At 40.8% G+C, this 26,292-nt stretch overlaps 1 protein-coding gene across 1 annotated transcript in view; it reads left to right on the forward strand.

The window, feature by feature from the left end:
* LOC128642832 (discoidin domain-containing receptor 2-like) overlaps window positions 1-26,292 on the forward strand; it is a 1,143,904-nt gene that overhangs the window by 564,368 nt on the left and 553,244 nt on the right. Inside the window, exon 9 of the mRNA XM_053695673.1 lies at window positions 13,356-13,602. Within this exon, the coding sequence (XP_053551648.1) occupies window positions 13,356-13,602 (247 nt within the window). The remainder of the gene's footprint in view (window positions 1-13,355; window positions 13,603-26,292) is intronic.

Below are 26,292 nucleotides of genomic sequence, written 5' to 3' on the forward strand. Positions count from 1 at the left end.
GGAGCTTGATAGATAGGCCCCTTTGCCTCAGATTAGTGGGCAGTCCTGAGGTATCCACAGTAACAGATATCTTAATTCCGCTTGTTTAGCCAGGGTTTACTGGTATGCCTTTGAAGCTGAGGGTTCAGTCTTCTTGCTTCAGGATATTCTAGGCTGTTACGTCACGTAAAACATTTCCACATTTCTCTGACCGCTGAGGTTTCTGCCTTAGGTTCAGAGGGTGGGTTGCCCTCAGCCGGTTTATCTTTTTCTCAAATCGGATCTGAAATGGTGTCCATCGCCAGTTTTGAGATTAGCATTTTTCCATTTTCTGGGTATTCTGGTCTCCACATCCCCACATGGAGGGGTCTAGGACTTTGATTTCTGGATGGTAGTTATTCTCAGATATAAGTGTCCCATCCTTACATTTTCTAATTTTATACTCTTCTACTTTTAAGTAGATTGATGCAACTTATTTCTCTAGTTTTTTTACTAGAGTCATTATATCTAGGGTTATTTTCTTCTGAAGAAGAACCCCTCTGTGGGGGGGGGGGGGTTCTGTTGATTTTCTACCTACTCTAAATATATGCATGCTTTGCAAGGCTGTCGCTGTGTGCATCATTTGTTTTAAATTATGTTCTCTAAGCTGAAACAGTCTCTGCTGTAGGACCACTGACCTTATATGTCTCTCTGGTGATGTATCGTAATTTGCTCCGGGTTATAAGACCCAATTCAGTGTCCCAGGGCTGCTATGCTACCGTCAAAGCATATCCTCTCTAGGGTTTCTATCTTCTCATTCCAAGTCTTAGGCATGAACATCAGTTCCTTCTGTTTGAGTTCTGTGTATGATGGCTGTTACAGGAACTTCCCAAACACAGAGATATAAACAAACTTCTTTTATTCCAATCCTTGAACAGCAAGTTACAGGTTAAAATGTAACGGGCGGGAGACCTAGATGCAGATATCCTTGCAATGTCTGATATAAAAGTCTTCAGCACAGGCTTCTATACGCTACTTCTACCATACATACCAATTTCTACAAAGTTCCAGAATATTTTCTTACATTCTATAGTGAAAATAGGTTCATTGTATAGAGAAAAGTAGGTGTGTTTAACAAGATAAACATTTTGTGACATAAGACTTTAAAACAGTGAAGATGTGACCAGAGCTGAACATAACCTGGTACTAAGACACTTTCATAGGGAGGAGGGGAACTGTGTGTGAGTGAAGCTGTGATTTCAGAAGTTACTAGAAAGTGACTCTAACTACATACATCCATATTGTGCATATATCAGTCATATTATGTATATACATCAGCCATATTGGCTGTATTCTCTATCATTTCCCCCTTTCATACTTTATAAGTATGACAGTTAATAAAAACATCTCTTTACTAAAGCCTTCATCAGCTATTTTATAAATAGCATTTGTAGTTGCATTTAGTGTCTTATGTAAAACAGTAGCTAACTTATCCAATTGTCCTTCTATCAACTCAAAATTAATCTGATTACCTTCTTGACCAAACCAAGGAAACACAACCTAAAATTTTAGAAGAACATTGAACCGGTGCTCCGAAAATATTTTTTGTTTGATAGTGAAAATCTACCTATAGGACGTGTGTCCTATATACAGTAGGTAGCTTTTCACTATCAAACAAAAAATATTTTCGGAGCACCGGTTGAACTTAACTTTTATTGTACATTATACAAACATTCATTTAAAAGCCACAATTATCATTGCAAGTGCTGAACTGCTGACGCGTTTTGGCTTTACGCCATACATTAAAATACAATATGGTTTGTTTAAAAACCACTTGCTTTCTAATTGGATAGATCCTCTCCTATTAGCTTACGTCCGCAAGCCCAGCTGCTTTGTAGATCACCTTCATGAGACCTGATTTACAACAGTGAAACTCTTGGCAGAGCCCTCTCCCTTTTTCTCCCATAATTTTTACCTTGCATATTAGACCCAAGTTTTTAGCGCTGCAGCTCTACAAATAACTAAAAATAATAATAATAATAATAATAATACATAAATAGACAAATATCTAAGTGCATTGGAGCCCTTTGCAGTCAAGTAGCTGAAATCATGTAAAATCATATTTATACAATGTTAAAACTTTAAAAAGTGTTTGTGCATTTACTGTAAATATTTCACTTTCAAATGTTCTTCACATAGGGGAATATGTTCTAAGTATTTTTAAATAGATATTCCTATATATATCTGTATACATCTATACCAATGTATAATCATGTATATATAATGTCCAGAGGGGTTTAGCACTCTCGATAATACCACTCCTGGCCGGGTGCATAACAAACAAATCAATACTTTCCAAAGTACGGCAAGCACTCTCTGGTTTTACAGCAAATAAACTTATTTTATTTCCAAAATGACATTTCAGGGTTTTACCCCCATTCTCAGACCATTACAAACATATTAAAAATGTATAAAGTATGTATATAGCCTACTCATCTCCATTCACCGCATGTGATTCATTAGCATCGGCTGTTTGCTTGGCACGGTGCATGCGTCACTCCTGGGCGCCGCCCATTGCCTAGCAACATGCCGCAACTATTTCTGCAAATTTAAAATATGTGTTCACTCCATCAGTAACAGCATAATTGGAACTATTCCTACTTTACTCCATGATGATAACTAAGAAATAGCGAGCAAGATGATACATAACTAACATATATATAAACCATGAGATCAGATATAACTCTAAGGCATTTTGAACCTATTATTATCAACAAATTCTCCTAACAGAATATAAATCTCCCTAGCTACACATTTCAATATCCGGGTAGGTTTTCACAAGAGAAATATACTATATCATAACAGCATCTAGAAAATGACAATCATTAGGGCATACCTAAATTAGTCTATTATAAAGCATTACATATAATCACACAAAATACCTTTACACAGTCATACGAGGGCAAATCCTAAGCAGCAATTTAGAAGGAAACTAGACGATTTAATGGTACATGGGAGCACCTATAGAAAGCAATAGCATTCTATTTTAGTGTTAAGCCCTTTAGGGCTCAAGGTCTCTAACTCATATGTCCATCTGGTCACTCTTTGCATGAGGACTTTATTGTGATCTCCACCTCTCCGCAATGGGGGGACGTGGTCTATTATTGTGTATCTCAGGTCTGCCACATTATATTCGCACTGTAGAAAATGAAGGGCCACTGGCTGGTCTGTTTCTTTGTTTTTCAAGGCTGTACGTATCGAACTTCTATGCTTGACCATGCTTGTTCTCATATTATCACTTGTTTTGTCCAACATAGAACAAACTGCACGGACAGTGCAGCAGGTAAACTACATAGTTAGTGGTGCACGTAACTCTGTGTTTCAAATAGTACTTCTTCTTGTGTCTTGGGTGGTGAAAGTATCTACCAGCTATCATTCCATTGCATGTAGTACAGCCGCTACATTTGTAGCATCTTGGTTTCACATTCCCCAACCATGTTTTCGACTCATAGCAATGTAGTGGGTCAGTCTTTTGTAGAATGTCCTTTAATGACCTGCCTCTTCTATAGCCAACTCTTGGGCTTTCCATCCCTCTGAAAGGAAGTGTATCATCTGTGCTCAGTATCATTTTTAGGATAGTATTGAACTCATTTTTATCAGCGGTATATGTTGTTAAAAGGGTCATTTTGACCTCTCTTCTGTACCAGACCATATAATCAGTAAATCATCTATCTCAGGTGGCCGCATCCTATGCGAATTTATTCATGGCCGAATTCGAGAGCAATGGAACCGCATGTTTTCAAAAAACAAAAATAAAACATTTTAAAAAGGTATATAGATGATTTACTGATTATATGGTCTGGTACAGAATAGCGTCTACAACAATGGTTCAATGAGCTGAATACTGAACATGCATCTCTTAAGTTCAAAATAAACTATAGTCTACAAGAAAAAGAATTTCTAGACTTAAAGATAGCAAAAAACAATGAGCTGTACACAACTCTGTTTACGAAACCAACGGACAGAAATTCCCTCCTACATGCCTCAGCTGCCACCCACCAGCCCTAAAATGAGCACTTACCAAGTCTCAATTCATTAGGGTAAAAAGAAATACTATGAATAAAGCCTTGGCAGAAGTTCAGATTGATGAAATGAGAAACCGTTTCATCCAGAGAGGATATCAGAAGAGAATACTACAAAGGTATATTATATCTATTGACAATGAGACAGATCACAAAAATAAAGAGCAGGATGAAGTCAAAATGACCCTTTCAACAACATATACCGCTGATAAAAATGAGTTCAATACTATCCTAAAAAATAACTGGGAGATACTAAGCACAGATGATAAACTTCCTTTCAGAGGGATGGAGAGCTCATGATTTGGCTATAGAAGAGGCAGGTCATTAAAGGACATTCTACAAAAGACTGACCCAATACATTGCTATGAGTCAAAAACATGGTTGGGGCATTTGAAACCAGGATGCTACAAATGTAGCGGCTGTATTACATGCAATGGAATGATATCTGGTAGATACTTTCACCACCCAAAACACAAGAAGAAGTACTATTTGAAACACAGAGTTACGTGCACCACTAACTATGTGGTTTTCCTGCTGCACTGTCCATGCAGTTAGTTCTATGTTGGGAAAACATGGCCAACCATAAAAGTTTGATACATACAGCCTTGAAAAACAAAGAAACAGACCAACCAGTGGCCCGTCACTTTCTACAGTGCGGACATAACGTGGCAGACCTGAGATACACAATAATAGACCACGTCCCCCCATTGTGAAGAGGTGGAGATCGCAATAAAGTCCTCATGCAAAGAGAGGCTAGATGGACATATAGGTTAGAGACATTGAGGCTGAATTATCAAAGGTCTTGCGGACCTGATCCGACAGTGCGGATCAGGTCTGCAAGACCTTGCTGAATGTGGAGAGCAATACGCTCTCTATATTCAGCATTGCACCAGCAGCTCACAAGAGCTGCTGGTGCACCGCTACCCCCTGCAGACTCATGGCCAATGGGCCGCCAGCAGGGGGGTGTCAATCAACCTGATCGTACTCGATCAGGTTGAATTGTGGCGATTCCTGTCTGCCTCATCAGAGCAGGCGGACAGGGTTATGGAGCAGCGGTCTTTAGACCGCTGCTCCATAACTTGTGTTTCTGGCGAGTCTGAAGACTCGCCAGAAACACGGCCCTTCAAGCTCCATACGGAGCTTGATAAATGGGCCTCATAGTATCTTACAATTGCCTCTATTTTAAAATGCAGGTGTTTTACTACGAGGTTAATAAATGTTTTGCCTTTTTTGACACAATTTCAGAGCAGGCAGACAGGGTTATGGAGCAGCGGTCTGAAGACTCGCCAGAAACACGGGCCCACAAGCTCCATACGGAGCTTGATAAATGGGCCTCAATGAGTCCTAAAGGGCTTAATACTAAAATAGAATGCCATTGCTTTCTATAGGTGCTCTCATGTACTATTATACCTTCTAGTTTCCTTCTAGATTGCTGCTTAAGATTTGCCCTCGTATGACTGTGTATAGGTATTTTGCTTTAAAATAGGCTAATTTAGGTATGCCCTAATGATTGTCATTTTCTAGATGCTGTTATGATATAGTATATTTCTCTTGTGAAAACCTACCCGGATAATAAAATGTGTAGCTAGGGAGATTTATATTCTGTTAGGAGAGTTTGTAGATAATAATAGGTTAAAATGCCTTAGAGTTATATCCGATCTCATGGTTTATATACAGTATATGTTAGTTATGTATTATCTTGCTCGCTATTTCCTAGTTACCATGAAGTAAAGTAGGAATAGTTCCTATTATGCTGTTACTGATCGAGTGAACGCATATGTTACATTTGCAGAAATAGTTACGGCATGTTACTAGGCAACGGGCGGCGCCCACCAGTGACGCATGCACCGAGCCAAGCAAACAGCCGATGGTAATGAATCACATGTGGTGAATGAAGGTAATAGGAACACTTAGGTGGTGAGTAGGCTATGTAAGTACTTTATACATTTTTAATATGATTGTAAAGGTCTGAGGACGGGGGTAAAACCTCGAAACATCACTTTGGAAATAAAAGAAGTTTATTTGCTGTAAAAACGGAGAGTGCATGACGTACTTTGGAAATGATATGTAAATATATATATATATATATATATATATATAGGTATAGAGATATATTGGGGGGTAGTTATCAACGTGTCTACTTTTCCTGCCTTCGCCGGCCCAATACGCCCGCCTAAGCTCGCCTCACATCGCCGCCGCGGACCTGCAAAAATTCGCCTAAGTTATCAATAAAGCTGTCAAATAGCCGCGCACCAAGTACGGGGCGATGAGCAGCGGACTGTGATAGTTATCACTCATCCGATCTCGCTGCTCTTCGGCTTTTCTACAGCTTTCTTGCTAGCCTGTCACTAAGCACTCACACTAACTACACTGTTCTACCCCCTATACCGGCGCCCCCGGAGCCCCCCGCAACTCAATAAAGTTACTAACCCATAAACCGCCACTCCTAGACACCGCCGCAACTCTTATAAATGTATTAACCCCTAAACCGCCGCTTCCGGACACCGCTGCCACCTACATTATACCTAGTAACCCCTATTCTGCCCCCCCTATACCGTCGCCCTCTATAATAAAGTTATTAACCCCTATCCTGCTGATCCCGTACCTCGCCGCAACTAAATAAATAGTTTAACCCCTAAACTGCCGCTCCCTGACCCCGCCGCAACCTATGTTAAATTTATTAACCCCTATCCTGCCCCCCTACACCGTCGCCACCTATAATAAATTTATTAACCCCTATCCTGCCCCCCACTACACCGCCGCCACTGTAATAAATTTATTAACCCCTAAACCTAAGTCTAACACTAACCCTAACACCCCCTAACTTAAATATTAATTAAATAAATCTAAATAATATTTCTATTATGAACTAAATTAATCCTATTTAAAACTAAATACTTACCTTTAAAATAAACCATAATATAGCTACAATATAAATAATAATTATATTGTAGCTATCTTAGGATTTATTTTTATTTTACAGGCAAATTTCAATTTATTTTAACTAGGTACAATAGCTATTAAATAGTTATTAACTATTTAATAGCTTACCTAGCTAAAATAAAGAGAAATTAACCTGTAAAATAAATCCTAACCTAAGTTACAATTACACCTAACACTACACTATACTTAAATAAATTATTCCTATTTAAAACTAAATACTTACCTGTAAAATAAACCCTAAGATAGCTACAATGTAATTAATAATTACATTGTAGCTATCTTAGGATTTATATTTATTTTACAGGTAACTTTGTATTTATTTTAGCTAGTTAGAATAGTTATTAAATAGTTATTAACTATTTAATAACTACCTAGCTAAAAGAAATACAAAATTACCTGTAAAATAAATCCTAACCTAAGTTACAATTAAACCTAACACTACACTATCATTAAATAAATTAACTACAAATAACTACAATTAAATACAATTACATAAACTAACTAAAGTACAAAAAATAAAAAAAGCTAAGTTACAAAAAAAAAACATAGGTTACAAACATTAAAAAAATATTACAACAATTTTAAGCTAATTACACCTAATCTAAGCCCCCTAATAAAATAACAAACCCCCCCAAAATAAAAAAATGCCCTACCCTATTCTAAATTAAAAAAGTTCAAAGCTCTTTTACCTTACCAGCCCTTAAAAGGGCCTTTTGTGGGGCATGCCCCAAAGAATTCAGCTCTTTTGCCTGTAAAAGAAAAATACAACCCCCCCAACATTAAAACCCACCACCCACATACCCCTAATCTAACCCAAACCCCCCTTAAAATAACCTAACACTAATCCCCTGAAGATCATCCTACCTTGAGTCGTCTTCACTTAGCCGAGCAGCGATGGAACTGAAGAGGACATCCGGAGCGGCAGAAGTTATCCTCCAAGGGGCGCTAAGGAAGTCTTCTATCCGGGCGATGTCATCTTCCAAGAGGTGCTGAAGAAGTCTTCTATCCGGGCGATGTCATCTTCCAAGAGGCGCTGAAGAAGTCTTCTATCCGGGCGATGTCATCTTCCAAGAGGCGCTGAAGAAGTCTTCTATCCGGGCGATGTCATCTTCCAAGCGGGGTCTTCAATCTTCATCCCGCCGACGCGGAACATCCTTCTTTACCGACGGACTACCGACGAATGAAGGCTCCTTTAAGGGACGTCATCCAAGATGGCGTCCCTTCAATTCCGATTGGCTGATAGGATTCTATCAGCCAATCGGAATTAAGGTAGGAAAAATCTGATTGGCTGATTGAATCAGCCAATCAGATTCAAGTTCAATCCGATTGGCTGATCCAATCAGATTGAGCTTGCATTCTATTGGCTGATCGGAACAGCCAATAGAATGCGAGCTCAATCTGATTGGCTGATTGGATCAGCCAATCGGATTGAACTTGAATCTGATTGGCTGATTCAATCAGCCAATCAGATTTTTCCTACCTTAATTCCGATTGGCTGATAGAATCCTATCAGCCAATCGGAATTGAAGGGACGCCATCTTGGATGACGTCCCTTAAAGGAGCCTTCATTCGTCGGTAAAGAAGGATGTTCCGCGTCGGCGGGATGAAGATTGAAGACCCCGCTTGGAAGATGACATCGCCCGGATAGAAGACTTCTTCAGCGCCTCTTGGAAGATGTCATCGCCCGGATAGAAGACTTCTTCAGCGCCTCTTGGAAGATGACATCGCCCGGATAGAAGACTTCTTCAGCGCCCCTTGGAGGATAACTTCTGCCGCTCCGGATGTCCCCTTCGGTTCCATCGCTGCTCGGCTGAGTGAAGACGACTCAAGGTAGGATGATCTTCAGGGGATTAGTGTTAGGTTATTTTAAGGGGGGTTTGGGATTAAGAGCTGAATTCTTTGGGGCATGCCCCACAAAAGGCCCTTTTAAGGGCTGGTAAGGTAAAAGAGCTTTGAACTTTTTTAATTTAGAATAGGGTAGGGCATTTTTTTATTTTGTTTTTTTTTTAATTTTATTAGGGGGCTTAGATTAGGTGTAATAATTAGCTTAAAATTGTTGTAATATTTTTTAAATGTTTGTAACCTATTTTTTTTTTTTTTTTGTAACTTAGCTTTTTTTATTTTTTGTACTTTAGTTAGTTTATGTAATTGTATTTAATTGTAGTTATTTGTAGTTAATTTATTTAATTTATTTAATGATAGTGTAGTGTTAGGTTTAATTGTAACTTAGGTTAGGATTTATTTTACAGGTAATTTTGTATTTCTTTTAGCTAGGTAGTTATTAAATAGTTAATAACTATTTAATAACTATTCTAACTAGCTAAAATAAATACAAAGTTACCTGTAAAATAAATATAAATCCTAAGATAGCTACAATGTAATTATTAATTACATTGTAGCTATCTTAGGGTTTATTTTACAGGTAAGTATTTAGTTTTAAATAGGAATAATTTATTTAATGATAGTGTAGTGTTAGGTGTAATTGTAACTTAGGTTAGTTTTTATTTTACAGGTAAATTTCTCTTTATTTTAGCTAGGTAAGCTATTAAATAGTTAATAACTATTTAATAGCTATTGTACCTAGTTAAAATAAATTCAAAGTTACCTGTAAAATAAAAATAAATCCTAACATAGGTACAATGTAATTATTATTTATATTGTAGCTATATTAGGGTTTATTTTATAGGTAAGTATTTAGTTTTAAATAGGATTAATTTAGTTCATAATATAAATATTATTTAGATTTATTTAATTAATATTTAAGTTAGGGGGGTGTTAGGGTTAGTGTTAGACTTAGGTTTAGGGGTTAATACATTTATTATAGTTGCGGCGGGGTCAGGGAGCGGCGGTTTAGGGGTTAATATGTATAGAGTAGCTTGCGGTGGGCTCCGGGAGCGGCAGTTTAGGGGTTAATACATATTTTATAGTTGCGGTGGGCTCCGGGAGCGGCGGTTTAGGGGTTAATACATATATTATAGTTGCGGTGGGCTCCGGGAGTGGCGGTTTAGGGGTTAATACATATATTATAGTTGCGGTGGGCTCCGGGAGCGGCGGTTTAGGGGTTAATACATATATTATAGTTGCGGTGGGCTCCTGGAGCGGCGGTTTAAGGGTTAATATGTATAGAGTAGCTTGCGGTGGGCTCCGGGAGCGGCGGTTTAGGGGGTAATACATTTATTTAGTTGCGGCGGTGTAGGGGGGACAGATTAGTGGTGTTTAGACTCGGGGTACGTGTTAGGGTGTTAGGTGTAGACAGCTCCCGTAGGAATCAATGGGATGTCTGGCAGCAGCGAACTTGTACTTTCGCTATGGTCAGACTCCCATTGATTCCTATGGGATCCGCCGCCTCCAGGGTGGCGGAATGAAAACCAGGTACGCTGGGCTGTAAAAGTGCCGAGCGTACCTGCTAGTTTTTTAATAACTAGCAAAAGTAGTCAGATTGTGCCGCACTTGTGTGCGGAACATCTGGAGTGACGTAAGAATCGATCTGTGTCGGACTGAGTCCGGCGGATCGAAGTTTACGTCACAAAATTCTACTTTTGCCGGTCTCTAGCCTTTGATAACTAAGGCGAATCAGCCTCGCCACAAATACGCTGCGGAATTCCAGCGTATTTGAGGTTGACGGCTTGATAACTAGACCCCATTGTGTCAAAATACCATCAGATATAATTATATATATATATATGTATATAGAAATATGTATATAAGAATAAATAGAGCATATTCTGCTATGTGAAGAACATTGGAATGTGAAATATTCATATTTCATGTTGGTTTAGTTTACTTGGGAACATTCGATCGGGTTTGTGCGACTTGTTTCCACTTTTTAGTCTATGGGGGTCAATGTATTATTGTGCGGACGGACATGATACGATGTAGAGTATAATGTCCTCTGCACATCGATAAATGCCGACAGCATACACTGTTGGCATTTATCATTGCATCAGCAGTTCTTGTGAACTGCTGGTGCAATACCGTCCATTGCAGATTTGCGGGCAATCGGCCACTAGCAGGGGTGTCAATCAACCTGATCGTAAACTACTGCTCCACTCATAATCCAGTCATATGGCAGCAGTGCTTGCAACAATCTTTGTTGCAATATTATACAAAGTTGCAAACACTACTGCCATAGGGCTAGATTATAAGGGGCATATTATTTATTGCCCCTGCTTACGCGTTAACTTCTCTAGAAGTAAGATTTTTGCAGTAAGCTTTTTTTTCTTAAATTAATATTTCTATTTGTATATATATATATATATATATATATATATATATATATATATATATATATGATTTTTTGGTAAAATAGAATTATATATAGGTATAGATATATACAAATATATATAGAAATACTTTTTTAAAAATATATTCCCCTATGTGAAAAACATTGTAATGTGAAATATTTACAGTAAATACATAGTTAAACACTTTATTAAATATGAAAATGGCATAATATGATTTTTCATGTTTTCAGCTACTTGACTGCAAAGGGCGCTTACATATATGTCTATATATGTATACATATGAATCTTTGTGTTTATATGTGTATATATATATGTCTGTAAATACATACACATATAAATACATAAATACTGTATATATGTGCACACCTGAGACCTCATATCTTTGAGCCCTTATAACATTTTTTGCAGTTTTTTTTTTTTATAATAATTGTTATTAGACAGTGTTGTTATTATGAGTGACTGTACTTTTTAATGTATTGTTTATGTGTTTTGGGCCAAGAGTTCTGAAGTCACGTTATCCTAAAAAAACCAGCAATAAATTCCCTATCGCTAGAGCACAACAGTTAGCACGCCACTTTCAATCTAGCCCATAGTGTGCTAAAGGCACGTGCATGCTCTTGACTGCCTATAAACAAACTGGACAAAAGAAGTGTAAAGTTGTTTAAAACTGCATGTTGTTTATAAAACATGAACGTTTAATTTTGATATTTTTTTCCCTTTAAAAGGGGCATTTTAAAATGTATCAGTTCTTGTTATTTTATAAAATGAAAGTTTGCTGTGTTAAAAACACTTTCGGTTTTTATTCATGTGAGGCATTTTCAGCGTCTACCAATGACACTGTCCTACAGAACAGTTGTGTGCAAACATTTACTTCAACTTTGGTTTCACAATCAAAAAATAGAAACATTTAAAAAGGAAATAGCTATCAGATACAATGTATTGAATTGTCATTTTCTGGTGTACATGCGTTCAGGACACAGACCCTCAGGGCAGTGGTAGGGATTTGAAGACACCAACCCCTGACCCGGGGAAGAGTATCCTGGACGTGGATAGATAATATTCTGTGATTCATAGTTGCTAGAAGATATTGTAGAATTCATGGAGAGTGCAACATTTGTATACAATATATTTTGGCTTCACTGTGACTTAAAGTTAGTTAATAGGAGTAGCTGCAGGATTCAATGAGAGAAAAATATAGCAATGTGCAATGTTCAGGCTTCAGAGTAAACTGGTAGAAGATTGACACTTAGATGCAAACTAAGGTTTGTTGCAGGTTCACAGTACATAATATTATATAGAGCTGTATGTCAGAATTAAGCAGAGCAGCACAGGTGATAGTCAGGTTGCAAGTTTTAGACATTGATTACTATTTGTGCATATATATATGCAAACTAAGGTTTGTTGCAGGTTCACAGTACATAATATTATATATAGCTGTATGTCAGTAATAAGCAGAGACACACAGGTGATAGTCAAGTTGCAAGTTTTAAGCATTAATTACTATTTATGCATATATTGGAGAATCACATGAAAGCTTTTAACTGAACACATAGATGCAGAGTTCTGAATATGTTAACATATTTGTAGAATGATATTTCAGCTATGACAACTTGTAGCAGAGAATAGTTATAAAGTTCTGAGTAAGATGCTGTTGTAAATTAGAGAGTGATGATAACCAAAAGTATACTTGATTTATAATAAAGTTCAGAGCTTAAGTAGCAGTGTCCAGGTAACAAAATGGAATTATTTGGATACTTGCGATTTGATGATTTTAAGCATAGGAAATAGGAAAGGCTGTAGCTTGAATAACGTGGTTGAATTCATGCAAGAAACAGTCACAGACCTCTGTTGTTCAGGATCACAACTTCAAAGTTAATGCAAAGCACATTAGACCTGAGAAGGTTTAAAAAGAGGCTGAGGGAATCAGGTGCATGAATAATTAATCAAGCAGGCAAGCTGAATGTAAATACTGCCCAAAACAGCATCAGAATCAGGAAAGGCAGTCTTAAAGGGATAGTGACATTAGGCTGAGATATGTTACATGACTATTGGCTTACTATTTGTTTACACATTCATTGTATAGCCAAAGCAGAAATAAAACATAAGCTCTGTTATATATTTAACACAGGCGCATTGCAACAATATGTTTTCAAGGGGAGTGAAAATTTTCCAGAAAGCGGAGTGTCTCTTTAAATCACGTCTTCTGGCCGACTGGGAACCAGAACCTGTTGGTTTTGTGACAGTGCTGGATGATAAAAATCCCAGTGCCAGGTTTGTCACCATCCCCCTAGAACAGCGAGTGGGTAGCGCCATCTTGTGCCGGTTCTACTTTGCTGATACGTGGCTGATGATCAGCGAGATTTCATTCCTGTCAGGTGAGAATGCTGTGACCCAACTCTGTTACTTATCTTTAGCAAAACAAAGACCTACCATTTGTTATGTATTTACTAGTAAAACACATAAGCTTCTTAAATATTTTAATATAGACATATTGATGTCTATAAAAAGGTATTTAATATTTGTAATTTGACATAGTTAACAATGGTACAGAATACTGAGTTCATAGACTTCAAGTATCAATCAATTATGGATCACTCAATATGCAAGATATTCAGTCAATGCTTGGTAATAATGTCCATAGAATTTATATTAAGAATACCAATATTTATATATTATATGCAGTATATGACAACTACTTTGCTAAAGGGAATTGTGTGAGAGTAAATGTTCTTTACTATATTCTTGCTGGCTGGTAACTAAAGTCAGTTACCATCCAGCGAGAACTTACAGTTTATACTCTGTTCTGTGACAAGAATAAAAATACTTAACCCAGTTGATCACCAAAGTATTTTCATGTGGATTTTTATGCTTAGAAAGTTAGACTCTTTTTTTTAAATTCTGAGATGATCGGGGGCTCTTATGGACTTTTATGTTATTGGCATTTGCTCACATTAGTTTGGTTTACTGACTTGACCAATATGCTGCATTATTATTCTGTATAGTGTACTCATTATCAGTGCATGAGCTTATTATCAGTGTACAGATCATCAGCAGTCAGGAGTCTGTATATAACATAAAATTAAGCAGGGTTTAGGGGGCTGCTAATGTATATGTACAAGTGATGCTTCTTAGGTAATTAAATTCCCTTTTCAACAGTCTAATGTGTGTCTATGTGTGTGCATCTGGGTTTATGTGTGTCTTTTTGTGTGTGTGTATCTGCGTTTATGTGTGTCTTTGTCCGTGTGTGTGTCTGGGTTTATGTGTGTCTTTTTGTGTGTGTATCTGTGTTTATGTGTGTCTATGTCCGTGTGTGTGTCTGGGTTTATGTGTGTCTTTTTGTGTGTGTATCTGTGTTTATGTGTCTTTTTGTGTGTGTATCTGTGTTTATGTGTGTCTATGTCCGTGTGTGTCTTTGTTTATGTGTGTCTTTTTGTGTGTTTGTGTATCTGTGTTTATGTGTGTCTATGTCCGTGTGTGTCTGGGTTTATGTGTGTCTTTTTGTGTGTGTATCTGTGTTTATGTGTGTCTTTGTCCGTGTGTGTCTTGGTTTATGTGTGTCTTTTTGTGTGTTTGTGTATCTGTGTTTATGTGTGTCTATGTCCGTGTGTGTGTCTGGGTTTATGTGTGTCTTTTTTTGTGTGTATCTGTGTTTATGTGTGTCTTTGTCCGTGTGTGTTTGTCTGGATTTATGTGTGTATTTTTGAGTGTGTGCATCTGGGTTTATGTCTGTCTTTAAAATAAAAAATATATGGGAAGCGCTAAAAGCTAGGGAATATGGACAACATTACAATAAGTGAATTAAATACATAACATTAATTAGTTAGAAAACCATAATACTGTTAAAAGGATTCAAGTGGGCGCAATCTCTGGGAGAGACACCGAGAATACACACACGCCGGACAAAAGTGTAGCTGGAGTCTACAACACAGTGATGCTGAATTAACTCAGAATAACAGACCGTGGAATCAATAAGGCTGCAAACCAACGCAGGTCCGGTAAGAGGATATTGGGGTGATTTGATGACAAATAGCCAGAACTATTGATTAACTTTGCTCAAAAACTATGGGCTTGAATCTCTGTAGCATTTACAGGAAAACGGCATCATTTATTTTATTCACATATGAGCTGGACTGTGTCATGTGATTGTTCCACTATTTTATAGTATTAGTGCAATATCAATAGTTGTGGCCATAACTTATTTACGGATTAACATCAGGGTGTTTTAACAGTATTATGGTTTTCTTTCTAATAAATGTTATGTATTTAATTAATTTATTGTAATGTTGTCCATATTCCCTAGCTTTTAGCGCTTCCCATATATTTTTTTTGACTTTACCATTGTTTTTTCCGAGTATTGGGAGATCTCAGAGTACTGTGGGGCAGCTATGGGGGATAAGTGCGAAAGTACATTATTTTCTCCTTTTTTGTGTATATTTATGTGTGTCTTTGTATTTGTGTGTGTGTGTCTATGTATGTACAACCCCAATTCCGAAAAAGTTTGAACTGTATGGAAAATGCAAAAACAAACAAACAAAAAGAGTCATTTGAAAACTAAATTCACCCTGTACTATATTGAAAACACATTATTAACAAATTATTTTACGTTTTACTTTGTGAATTTAATGTATTTTTTAAAATATACACTCATTTCAAATCTTATGACTACAACATATTACAAAAAACATTGGGACAGGGGCAATTTAGGACTAATAGCGATGTGAAAAGTTGAAATAAGAAGGTGATGTGAAACAGGTGAGGCAATCGTGTAATCATAGTATATAAGGAGCCTCCAAAAAAGGCCTAGTCCTTCAAGAGGCAGATGAGTCAGTAAATAATCCAACAATTTAAGAACAACATTCCCCCACAAAAAATAGGTAGGATTTTGGGCATTTTACCTTCTACAGTGCACACTATAAAACCATTTGCTGCTGCATCCACAGATGCAAGTTAAGGCTTTACTATGCAAAGCAGAAGCCATACAGCAACAAGGTCCAGAAGCGCCGCCGACTTCTCTGGGCTCTGTCTCATCAGAGACGGACAGTAGCACAGTGTAATTGTGTTTTGTGGTCCGACGAGTCAACATTTCAAATAGTTTTTGGACAAAACAGCCGGTATGTTCTCAGGGCCAAAGAGAAAAAGGACCATCCGGGCTGTTAGCATCAAGTCCAAAAGCTAGCATCTGACATGGTATGGGGGTGTGTCAGTGTCCATGGCATGGGCAGCTTGCACATCTATGAGGACATTATTAATGCAGAAAGATACGTATACATTTTGGAGTAACATATTCTGCCATACAGACGTCGTCTTTTCCAGGGACATTCCTGCATTTTCCAGCAGGACAATGCCAAACCACATTCTGCCCGGACTACAAGCGCATGGTTGCGTAAACAGAGAGTGCGGGTGCTAGCACGGCCTGCCTGCAGTCCTTACCTGTCTCCGATTAAGAATGTGTGGCACATTTTAAAGTGCAAAATAAGGCAACAAAGGCAGCATACAGTTGCGCAGCTGAAGACATGCATAATGGATGAATGGGGGAAATTCCGCTTGCTAAACTTAACCAACTGGTTTTCAGTGCCCAAATGCTTAGTAAGTGTTATTAAAAGAAAAGGTGATGTTACACAGTCGACTGTCCCAACTTTTTTGGAGTGTGATGCAGTCATCCGATTTGAAATGAGTGTTGTGGCAAACCTCGCCACTTATGAACTATGCAGGAATTGTTATTTAGGCTAATGGTTAAAATGTATGTTAAACTGTATTTTACTGTTTAAACTCCCTGCTGTTTCAGTTGGGAAACCCCTTGTAGGGGAAACTGTTTTTAAAAAAAAGTGTTTGTTTTTCCGGTTGAAGAAAAAGTCGTTGTTGACTCCCAAGCTATGTGTCGTCTAGTTCTTGGTGGAAAGGGGTTATTATTACAGTTACCAAGAGTAGTTATTTGCTTATCTCTGCTTACCAAAAAGATATTACAGATCCTACTGCCTCTCTGCTACAATTACCAAGAGTAGTTACTTGCTTGTCTCTGCCTACCCAAAAGATATTACAGATCCTACTGCCTCTCTGCTACAATTACCAAGAGTAGTTACTTGCTTGTCTCTGCCTACCCAAAAGATATTACAGATCCTACTGCCTCTCTGCTACAATTGGTGGCTAGCGACGGGATTCAAACCACACAGCAAGTCGTAGGACATGTGATGTATATGAACAGACGGTGAATGGGGACAGATTATACCAGACTAAAGAGAACTGCATTGAAGGAATTACTGGAGGTGAGAGGAATTATTGCCAGCAATAAAACCAAAGCAAGGCTGATTGCCGAGCTCATGGAGGGAGATCGGGTAGCAGGTACGGCCGTACCCATGGCGAACAACAAAACCGAATTCCAAAAAGAGATGCGGACCCGGTTGGCTTTTTTTCTGCTACCCCATTCAGAGGAGCTCCTGACACGGACATCAGCAGATGTACAGGAGTACTTGATGGTGACCCGACAAACCACCCCGAGACCCGGAGAGGGGCTACCAGTACACTCCAGTGCTGGTACAGGGAAAGCTAAGATTCCCTACCACGCATTCAAGGATCATACCGACACGGAGGATATCGATGGGTACCTACAGGACTTTGAGCGATTATGCCAACTGCATAATATTAGTACCGCTGACCAAGTTCCCCTACTGGCTGGCAAGTTATCCGGGCGGGCCGCTGAAGCCTACCGCACCATACCAGATGAGGACAGCAGGGACTACCAAAAGGTAAAACAGGCCATCCTGACTAGGTATGCTATTACCCTGGAGGCATACCGACAGTGGTTCCGAGACCTGAAGAAGCTGGAGAAAGATACCCACACTGAGTGGGAGCATCGGCTAACCAGGGCCGCTAAAGGCTGGTTGCAGGCAGCCCAAGTCACCCAGTTGGAAGACCTTTTACAACTCCTGTTGATGGAGCAATTCTTCCAAGGGGTGTCCACCAAATTGCAAAACTGGCTGAGAGATCGAAAACCGTGCACGGTACATACCGCAGCGACCTTGGCCGACGAATACCAAGACGCTCGGAGAGCTCAACGAACACAGCAACACTCCAGTATTGGGGTCACCCCAACCCCCACGGCAGCTCCCACACCTCTGCTACCCCGTCCTGGAGGGGGAATCCACCCACCCCCTCCCCGATACCAGACTTGATCAGCTATCCATTGCCATCTTTGTAACCAACAAGGGCACATTCAGAGAGACTGTCCCAGGAACAAGAACCGATCCACCTGGAACAACCAGAACAACTTGTCAAACAACCGGGAAGCTGTACACTGCTACCAGAACGAGCTCCAACTACAGACCCAACCCGCAGTCTTCCACGAGGAACCCTTGGGCATCTTACACGAGGTAAACCCAGTACAGGCCGCTTCGGACAACCTACAAAACCACTGCCAGGTGGTCTATATAGAGGGCCGAAATGTCCAAGGGCTGCATGACTCTGGGGCCACCATAACCTTGCTCCGGCAACATTTAGCTTCCACCAATCAACTCACCGGAGACTGTGTAGCTATCCGGGTGGCCAGGGGAGCCATTTACAAGATTCCCACGGCCAAAGTACACTTGGATTGGGGAGCAGGGTCGGGGAACGTAGAAGTGGGCCTTATGCAAAATTTGCCCGCAGACGTTATTTTGTGCAACGACTTAGGGGAGCTGACTTCAGCGTTTGCACCCCGAACCTTCCCACAAGCAGCACTGCCCGTGGTTACCCGACAACAGGCCCGCACCAACGCACTGGCTGATCACTCTGAGGCTCAGGTAAGCAATCACCCCCCTAATGTCTCTTGGGCCCCTCCACTAGAGTTTGGTAGCGAAGTGGCCACTGACCCCTTGTTGCAAGTATATAGGGATAAGGTAGACCAGAATCAGGCAGGGTTGGAAGGAGAGAGGTACGGTTGGGACAAGGGGTTACTGTACAGGTATGCAGAGAAGATAATGGCTGGATCTATTCCCCTGTCCATTCAGCAGTTAATAGTACCTCAGAGGTATAGACGAGAACTGCTACGGGTTGCCCACGATATTCCACTGTCAGGCCACCTAGCAGTTAGTCAGACAAAGCACCGCCTAACTCAGAATTTCTTTTGGCCAGGGATCACCAAAGATATTAGGCAGTATTGCCAGACGTGTGACACCTGCCAACGAGTAGGGAAAAGAGGAGACCGATATAAGGCGAAGCTACACTCCCTCCCCATAATAGAGCAGCCTTTTAGTCGAGTGGCGGTGGACCTCATTGGCCCCCTAGCCAAGCCTAGCCCCTCGGGAAAGAGGTATATACTCACGGTCGTGGATTATGCCACCCGATATCCCGAGGCGGTGGCTCTGGCTAATATTCATGCCGAGATGGTGGCGGATGCCCTCATCAAAATCTTCTCCCGCATGGGATTTCCCCGGGAGATTATTTTGGACCAGGGCACCCAGTTTACGGCCGAGATTACCCACCAGTTGTGGAGAGCATGTGGGGTGAAACCTATTGTAAATTCCGCTTATCACCCCAGTCTAATGGGCTCTGTTCATAGATACCCAGAAGAACTGGGAGCGGTTTCTACCCCATTTGCTTTTCGCCTACCGGGAGGTACCTCAGGAGTCCATGGGGTTCTCTCCCTTTGAATTATTATTTGGAAGGAGGGTATGGGGTCCCCTAGACTTAATCCGAGAGCATTGGGAGGGGGAAGTAACTAGTGACGGTACTCCTATCGTACCATACGTGCTGGAGTTTAGGGAGCGCCTGGAGGCCCCGACTCGGGCCGTCCGCTTCAACCTTCAGGCAGCTCAAACCCGTCAGCACCGTTGGTATGATAGGGGCGCCAGGGACCGCAGTTTTCAGACTGGGCAGAAGGTGCTAATCTTAAAACCGGTCAAAAATGATAAACTGCAGGCCTCCTGGCAGGGCCCATACAAGGTGGTGGAACAAATCTGTGACACCACCTATGTGATCGGCCCATGTACTGGAGCAGGCGGTAGACGCATGCTCCATGTAAATATGTTGAAGCCGTATCATGAACGCGCAGAGGAGGTGAATGCTATTTGCGCCCCTGCCGCGGACGACACAGACAGTTTACCTCTTCCCGACCTCCTAGGAATGAAGAACCGGAACAAAGGTCTGGGAGAGGTACAATTGGGTGAGCGGTTAAGTCCTCGGGAACGAGCTCATATAGCAGAGCTACTGCAGGAAAAGAGAGACACGTTCTCCAACATGCCTGGATATACCCGACTGGCCACCCATAGGGTTAGAAACCCCAGGTCACCTCCCCATGCGTCAACCTCCTTACCGCATACCAGAATCGGTGAGAGAACATATGCGGAAGGAGATTGACGAGATGCTACAGTTAGGAGTGATTGAGCACTCAGACAGCCCCTGGGCCTCGCCGGTAGTTCTAGTACCGAAGCGGGACGGCACGACCCGCTTCTGCGTAGACTACCGGAAACTTAATGATAAAACCGTCTCTGACTCCTACCCTATGCCCCGGATAGATGAGCTCCTGGATAAAATGGCTCGAGGCCAGTACCTCACAACCATAGATCTGTGTAAGGGGTACTGGCAGATCCCACTAGCCGAGGATGCCATCCCCAAATCAGCGTTCGTCACCCCGTTTGGCCTGTACCAATTCAAGGTCATGCCATTCGGGATGAAGTATGCTCCGGCTACTTTCCAGCGAATGGTAGATCGGCTACTGGATGGGTCCCAAGAGTACGCATGCACCTATTTAGACGACATAGCTATATTTAGCAGCTCCTGGGACAAGCATTTGAACCATATAGGGGCAATCCTAGATCACATTAGGGAGGCAGGATTAACCCTTAAGCCTAGCAAATGTCATATAAGGATGGCGGAGGTCCAGTACCTAGGGCACCGAGTAGGTAGTGGGCAGCAGAAGCCCGAACCGGCCAAGGTAGAGGCCATAGCCAAGTGGCTCACTCCCCGTACCAAGATCCAAGTGCTAGCCTTTCTAGGTACCGCAGGCTATTATAAGAAGTTCGTACCTAATTATAGTACCCTAGCCAAACCCATCACCGATCTCACCCGTAAAAACCTTCCTAAGATTGTTACCTGGAGCCCAGAGTGTGAACAAGCATTCCAAGAACTGAAAAACGCTCTCGTAAATGCCCCTATCCTTGCTGCCCCGGATCCAACTAAACGCTTTCTCGTCCATACAGACGCTTCTATGTTTGGATGTTTGGATTGGGAGCCGTGCTGAGCCAAGTCGGGGCTGATGGCGGCTAGCATCCTGTGGCCTACCTAAGCAGGAAACGGTTACCCCGAGAAGTTAGCTACGCCGCCATTGAAAAGGAATGCCTGGCCGGGGTGTGGGCCCTCAAGAAACTTCAGCCATATCTATATGGACAACAATTTTCCCTGCTCACAGATCACAACCCGTTGGTGTGACTGAACAGGGTATCCGGAGACAATGCCCGGCTGTTGCGCTGGAGTTTAGCGCTGCAGCCGTTTGACTTAACAATCCATTACCACCTGGGAAGCAAAACGGGTTGTCCAGACAAACTGAACTTGAACCTTGGTCTGTAAACATTCCTCCGGACCTCCCCAAGCCAATCTGTTGGGATCAGACTGGGTATGCCGGCTTGGTTCTGGGGGAGCATTGTGGCAAACCTCGCCACTTATGAACTATGCAGGAATTGTTATTTAGGCTAATGGTTAAAATGTATGTTAAACTGTATGTTACTGTTTAAACTCCCTGCTGTTTCAGTTGGGAAACCCCTTGTAGGAGAGACTGTTTTTTAAAAAAAAAGTGTTTGTTTTTCTGGTTGAAGAAAAAGTCGTTGTTGACTCCCAAGCTATGTGTCGTCTAGTTCTTGGTGGAAAGGGGTTATTATTACAGTTACCAAGAGTAGTTATTTGCTTATCTCTGCTTACCAAAAAGATATTACAGATCCTACTGCCTCTCTGCTACAATTACCAAGAGTAGTTACTTGCTTGTCTCTGCCTACCCAAAAGATATTACAGATCCTACTGCCTCTCTGCTACTATTACCAAGAGTAGTTACTTGCTTGTCTCTGCCTACCCAAAAGATATTACAGATCCTACTGCCTCTCTGCTACAAGTGTTTATTTTCAAAAATACATTAAATTCTTGTGAACATAAAATAATGTGTTAATAATGTGTTTTCAATATAGTACAGGGTGAATTGAATTTTCTAATGACTCTTTTTGTTATTTTTTTCATTTTCCTTACTATCCCAACTTTTTCGGAACTGGGGTTGTATATATAAACAGTATATATATATATATATATATATATATATATATATATACACACACACACACACACACGCCCATGCTTCTAACACTTGATGCTCAGAAATAGATCACCAGTTACCTCTGCATATACCACACCATTTATTTCACAAGGTGGTGTGAATCCACAAGACATAACAGTTGAGGCAAAATCTCTCCCACTTCCTGATTCTCCTGAGTCTCTTAATTTTTGCCTTCACAGAAAAACAGGTGAATTCTGCATTGTTACTGAAAGGGGTTCTCAAAATGCAGTGAGGCCCGTTATTCCCCTCAGAGGACAGAGAGGGAATACACTGGGATCTGGAATAGACTTAAACCAATATTCCTGAAAAAGGTCTATTCTGCCCCTACAAGAGCCTCTGGATTGGGGGGGGGGCACACCTTCATGCCGACTTGGAAGTAGGGGTGAATTTTTTTGGCTTGCTTAGGTCTGCTCCAATTTGCTTTATGTATCCTGACTGGGCCAGAGGTGCTTTGCTTCTAAGAGGAGAAATCAACTTTATGTTCCTTTTAGAACATTGCCTCCCAGAGGAAGTTTTTTTTCTGTCGAATGTTCTAAGGAATCCCTTAAGGGCCCAGTTTATTTTAGTCAGTTTCAGATCTGGAAACTCTGGGAGTGATTTCTTCAGTTCCTTTGCAGGAACAGGGGATGGGATTTAATTCAAATATCTTCATTGTTCCAAAAAAGGAGGGTACTTTCAGACCAGTTCAGGATCTAAAAATTCTTAACAAGGTTGTCAGAATTCTTACTTTCAAAAAAGAAACTATTCAGGTTATTCATCATAAGGTCTGGAAGGCTTTTATTGCTTGGTGTAGAAATCACATTTTTTCCTTGCATTCTTTTAGAATTCCTAGAATTTTGCAGTTCTTACAATGATGGCCCAAAGTGTGCCAAGAAAATATCCCCTACACCATTACACCACCATTGATACAAGGCAGGATGGATACATTCTTTCATGTTGTTTACGGCAAATTCTCACCCTACCATCTGAATGTCACAGCTGAAATCGAGACTCATCAGACCAGGCAACGTTTTTCCAATCATCTATTGTCCAATTTTGGTGAGATTGTGCGAATTGTAGCCTCAGTTTCCTGAGCTGACAGGAGTGGCGTTAAGAGATGGTATTCTGCATACCTTGGTTGTAACGAGTGGTTATTTGAGTTACTGTTGCCTTTCTATCATCTCAAACCAGTCTGCCCATTCTCCTCTGACCCCTGACATAAACAAGGCATTTTCGTCCACACAACTGCCGCTCACTGGATATTTTCTCTTTTTTGGACCATTCTCTGTAAACCCTAGAGATGGTTGTGCGTGAAAATCCCAGTAGATCAGCAGTTTTTTAAATACTCAGACCAGCCCATCTGGCACCAACAACCATGCCACATTCATGGTGGAAAGTCACTTAAATCCCCTTTCTTCCCCATCCTGATGCTCGGTTTGAACTTCAGCAAGTCATCTTCACCATGTCTAGATGCCTAAATGCATTGAGTTGCTGCCATGTGATTGGCTGATTAGCAATTTGTGTTACCAAACAATTGAACAGGTGTATCTAATAAAGTGGCCAGTAAGCATATATATAATATATAAGCATATATTTACAGTGAATACACAGCTCTCATAGAGCGCTATGTAAAGGCACTTTTCAGTGCCAGTTTTTTTCAAGCACTCCTCAGCTGCCACTTTTAGCCCCTTATAATAGTTTTTTGCAGTTACTCTATTAAGAAATAAAGATGGAGAGACAAGCCCAGTGCCATGCAGCTTTGTTACACTTATGTATTACTTTAACAAATTAGGATCATACTTTGTATATTTCTGTTTATATATACAAATTACATTGCACCTTGAATTTGCTGCATTGCAAACTAAAACTTACACTTTCAGAAAGTGGGAGGGAGAGGGCAGTTCCCTGGACTGAACAGGGAAGTTCCCAGGGTATATCTGAATCTCTTTAACAAGTCTTATGACATTTTCTAAGCATTTTAAACAAGCTGGTCTTACTGATTTGTCTCACCAGCTGTTTGCATGTGATATTTGCTCAAAATTCACAATACACTTATTATAACTAACACAAAAGTAATATATGCTAAAGTATAGACAAAAGTAAGTTGAACCAAAGTGAAAACATTTCAGTTTAATTTGGAATTGATACAAATGGAGCCTTTATATCAGCCACAGGGATTCTCCAGCTACCCTCTTTGTCCCAGGTGAATTTTTCTATCCCAGAAAGATTCATTACGTTCTATGGAAAGCATCTCTCATCTCTCTGGGATTTCCAGGTTCCTCCCCCTTTCTTAGAAAATGCATTTAAGTTCTGCCCCTGTGAAATCTGCTCTATAATCAGAATTTGTAAAATCAAAACACTGTACACAAAATAAAATACAAAATAGAAAGTGCAATGTTTAAATGTAATCAGAAGTGTAAAGTGATATAAAATATAAATCACAAAGGCCTCTAGTTATCAAGCCGTCAACCGCAAATACGCTGGAATTCCACAGCGTATTTGTGGCGAGGCTGATTCACCGTAGTTATCAAGCCCTACAGCCCGGCAAAAGTAAAATTTAGTGACGTAACATACGATCCGCCAGACTCAGTCCGACACAGATCGATGTTTACGTCACTACAGATGTTCCAAATGCAAGTTCGGCACCATCTGACTACTTTTGGTAGTTATCAAATACCTACCAGGTACGCTCGCCACTATTCCGGGCCAGCGTACCTGGTTTTCAATCCGCCGCCCTGGAGGCGGCGGATCCCATAGGAATCAATGGGAGTCTGACAGCAGCGAGAGCTCATGTTCGCTGCTGCCCGATATCCCATTGATTTCTATGGAAAGTGTCTGCACCTAACACCCTAACATGTACCCCGAGTCTAAACACCCCTAATCTGCCCCCCCTACACTGCCGCCACCTACTTTATACTTATTAACCCCTAAACCGCCGCTCCTGGACCCCGCCGCCACTGTAATAAACTTATTACCCCCTAAACCGCCACTCCCGGACCCCGCCGCCACTATAATAAACTTATTAACCCCTAAACCGCCGCTCCCGGACCCTGCCACAACTAAATAAATATATTAACCCCTAAACCGCTGCTCACGGACACCGCCGCCACCTACATTACATTTATTAACCCCTATCCTGCCCCCCCTACACCGCCGCCACCTACAGTACATTGATTAACCCCTAATGTACCCCCCCTACACCACCGCCAATATATTAAATGAATTAACCCCAAAACCTAAGTCTAACCCTAACAACCTCCTAACTTAAATATTATTTAAATTAATATAAATAAATATTCCAATAATTAAATTATTCCTATTTAAAACTAAATTCTTACCTATAAAATAAACCCTAACGGCTAGATTTAGAGTTTTGTCGGTAACGACCCGCGTAGCTAACGCCGGCTTTTTTCTGGCCGCACCATAAAAATAACTCTGGTATTGAGAGTCCACAGAATTGCTGCGTTAGGCTCCAAAAAGGGAGCGTAGAGGCATATTTAACGCCACTCCAACTCTCAATACCAGAGTTGCTTACGGACGCGGCCAGCCTCAAAAACGTGCTCGTGCACGATTCCCCCATAGGAAACAATGGGGCTGTTTGAGCTGAAAAAAAAACTAACACCTGCAAAAAAGCCGCGTTCAGCTCCTAACGCAGCCCCATTGTTTGCTATGGGGAAACACTTCCTACGTCTGCACCTAACACCCTAACATGTACCCCGAGTCTAAACACCCCTAGCCTTACTCTTATTAACCCCTAACCTGCCCCCCACAACGTCGCCGCCAGCTACCTACAATA

Source organism: Bombina bombina, chromosome 12 (genome assembly GCF_027579735.1).
Source record: "Bombina bombina isolate aBomBom1 chromosome 12, aBomBom1.pri, whole genome shotgun sequence".
Taxonomy (NCBI): domain Eukaryota; kingdom Metazoa; phylum Chordata; class Amphibia; order Anura; family Bombinatoridae; genus Bombina; species Bombina bombina.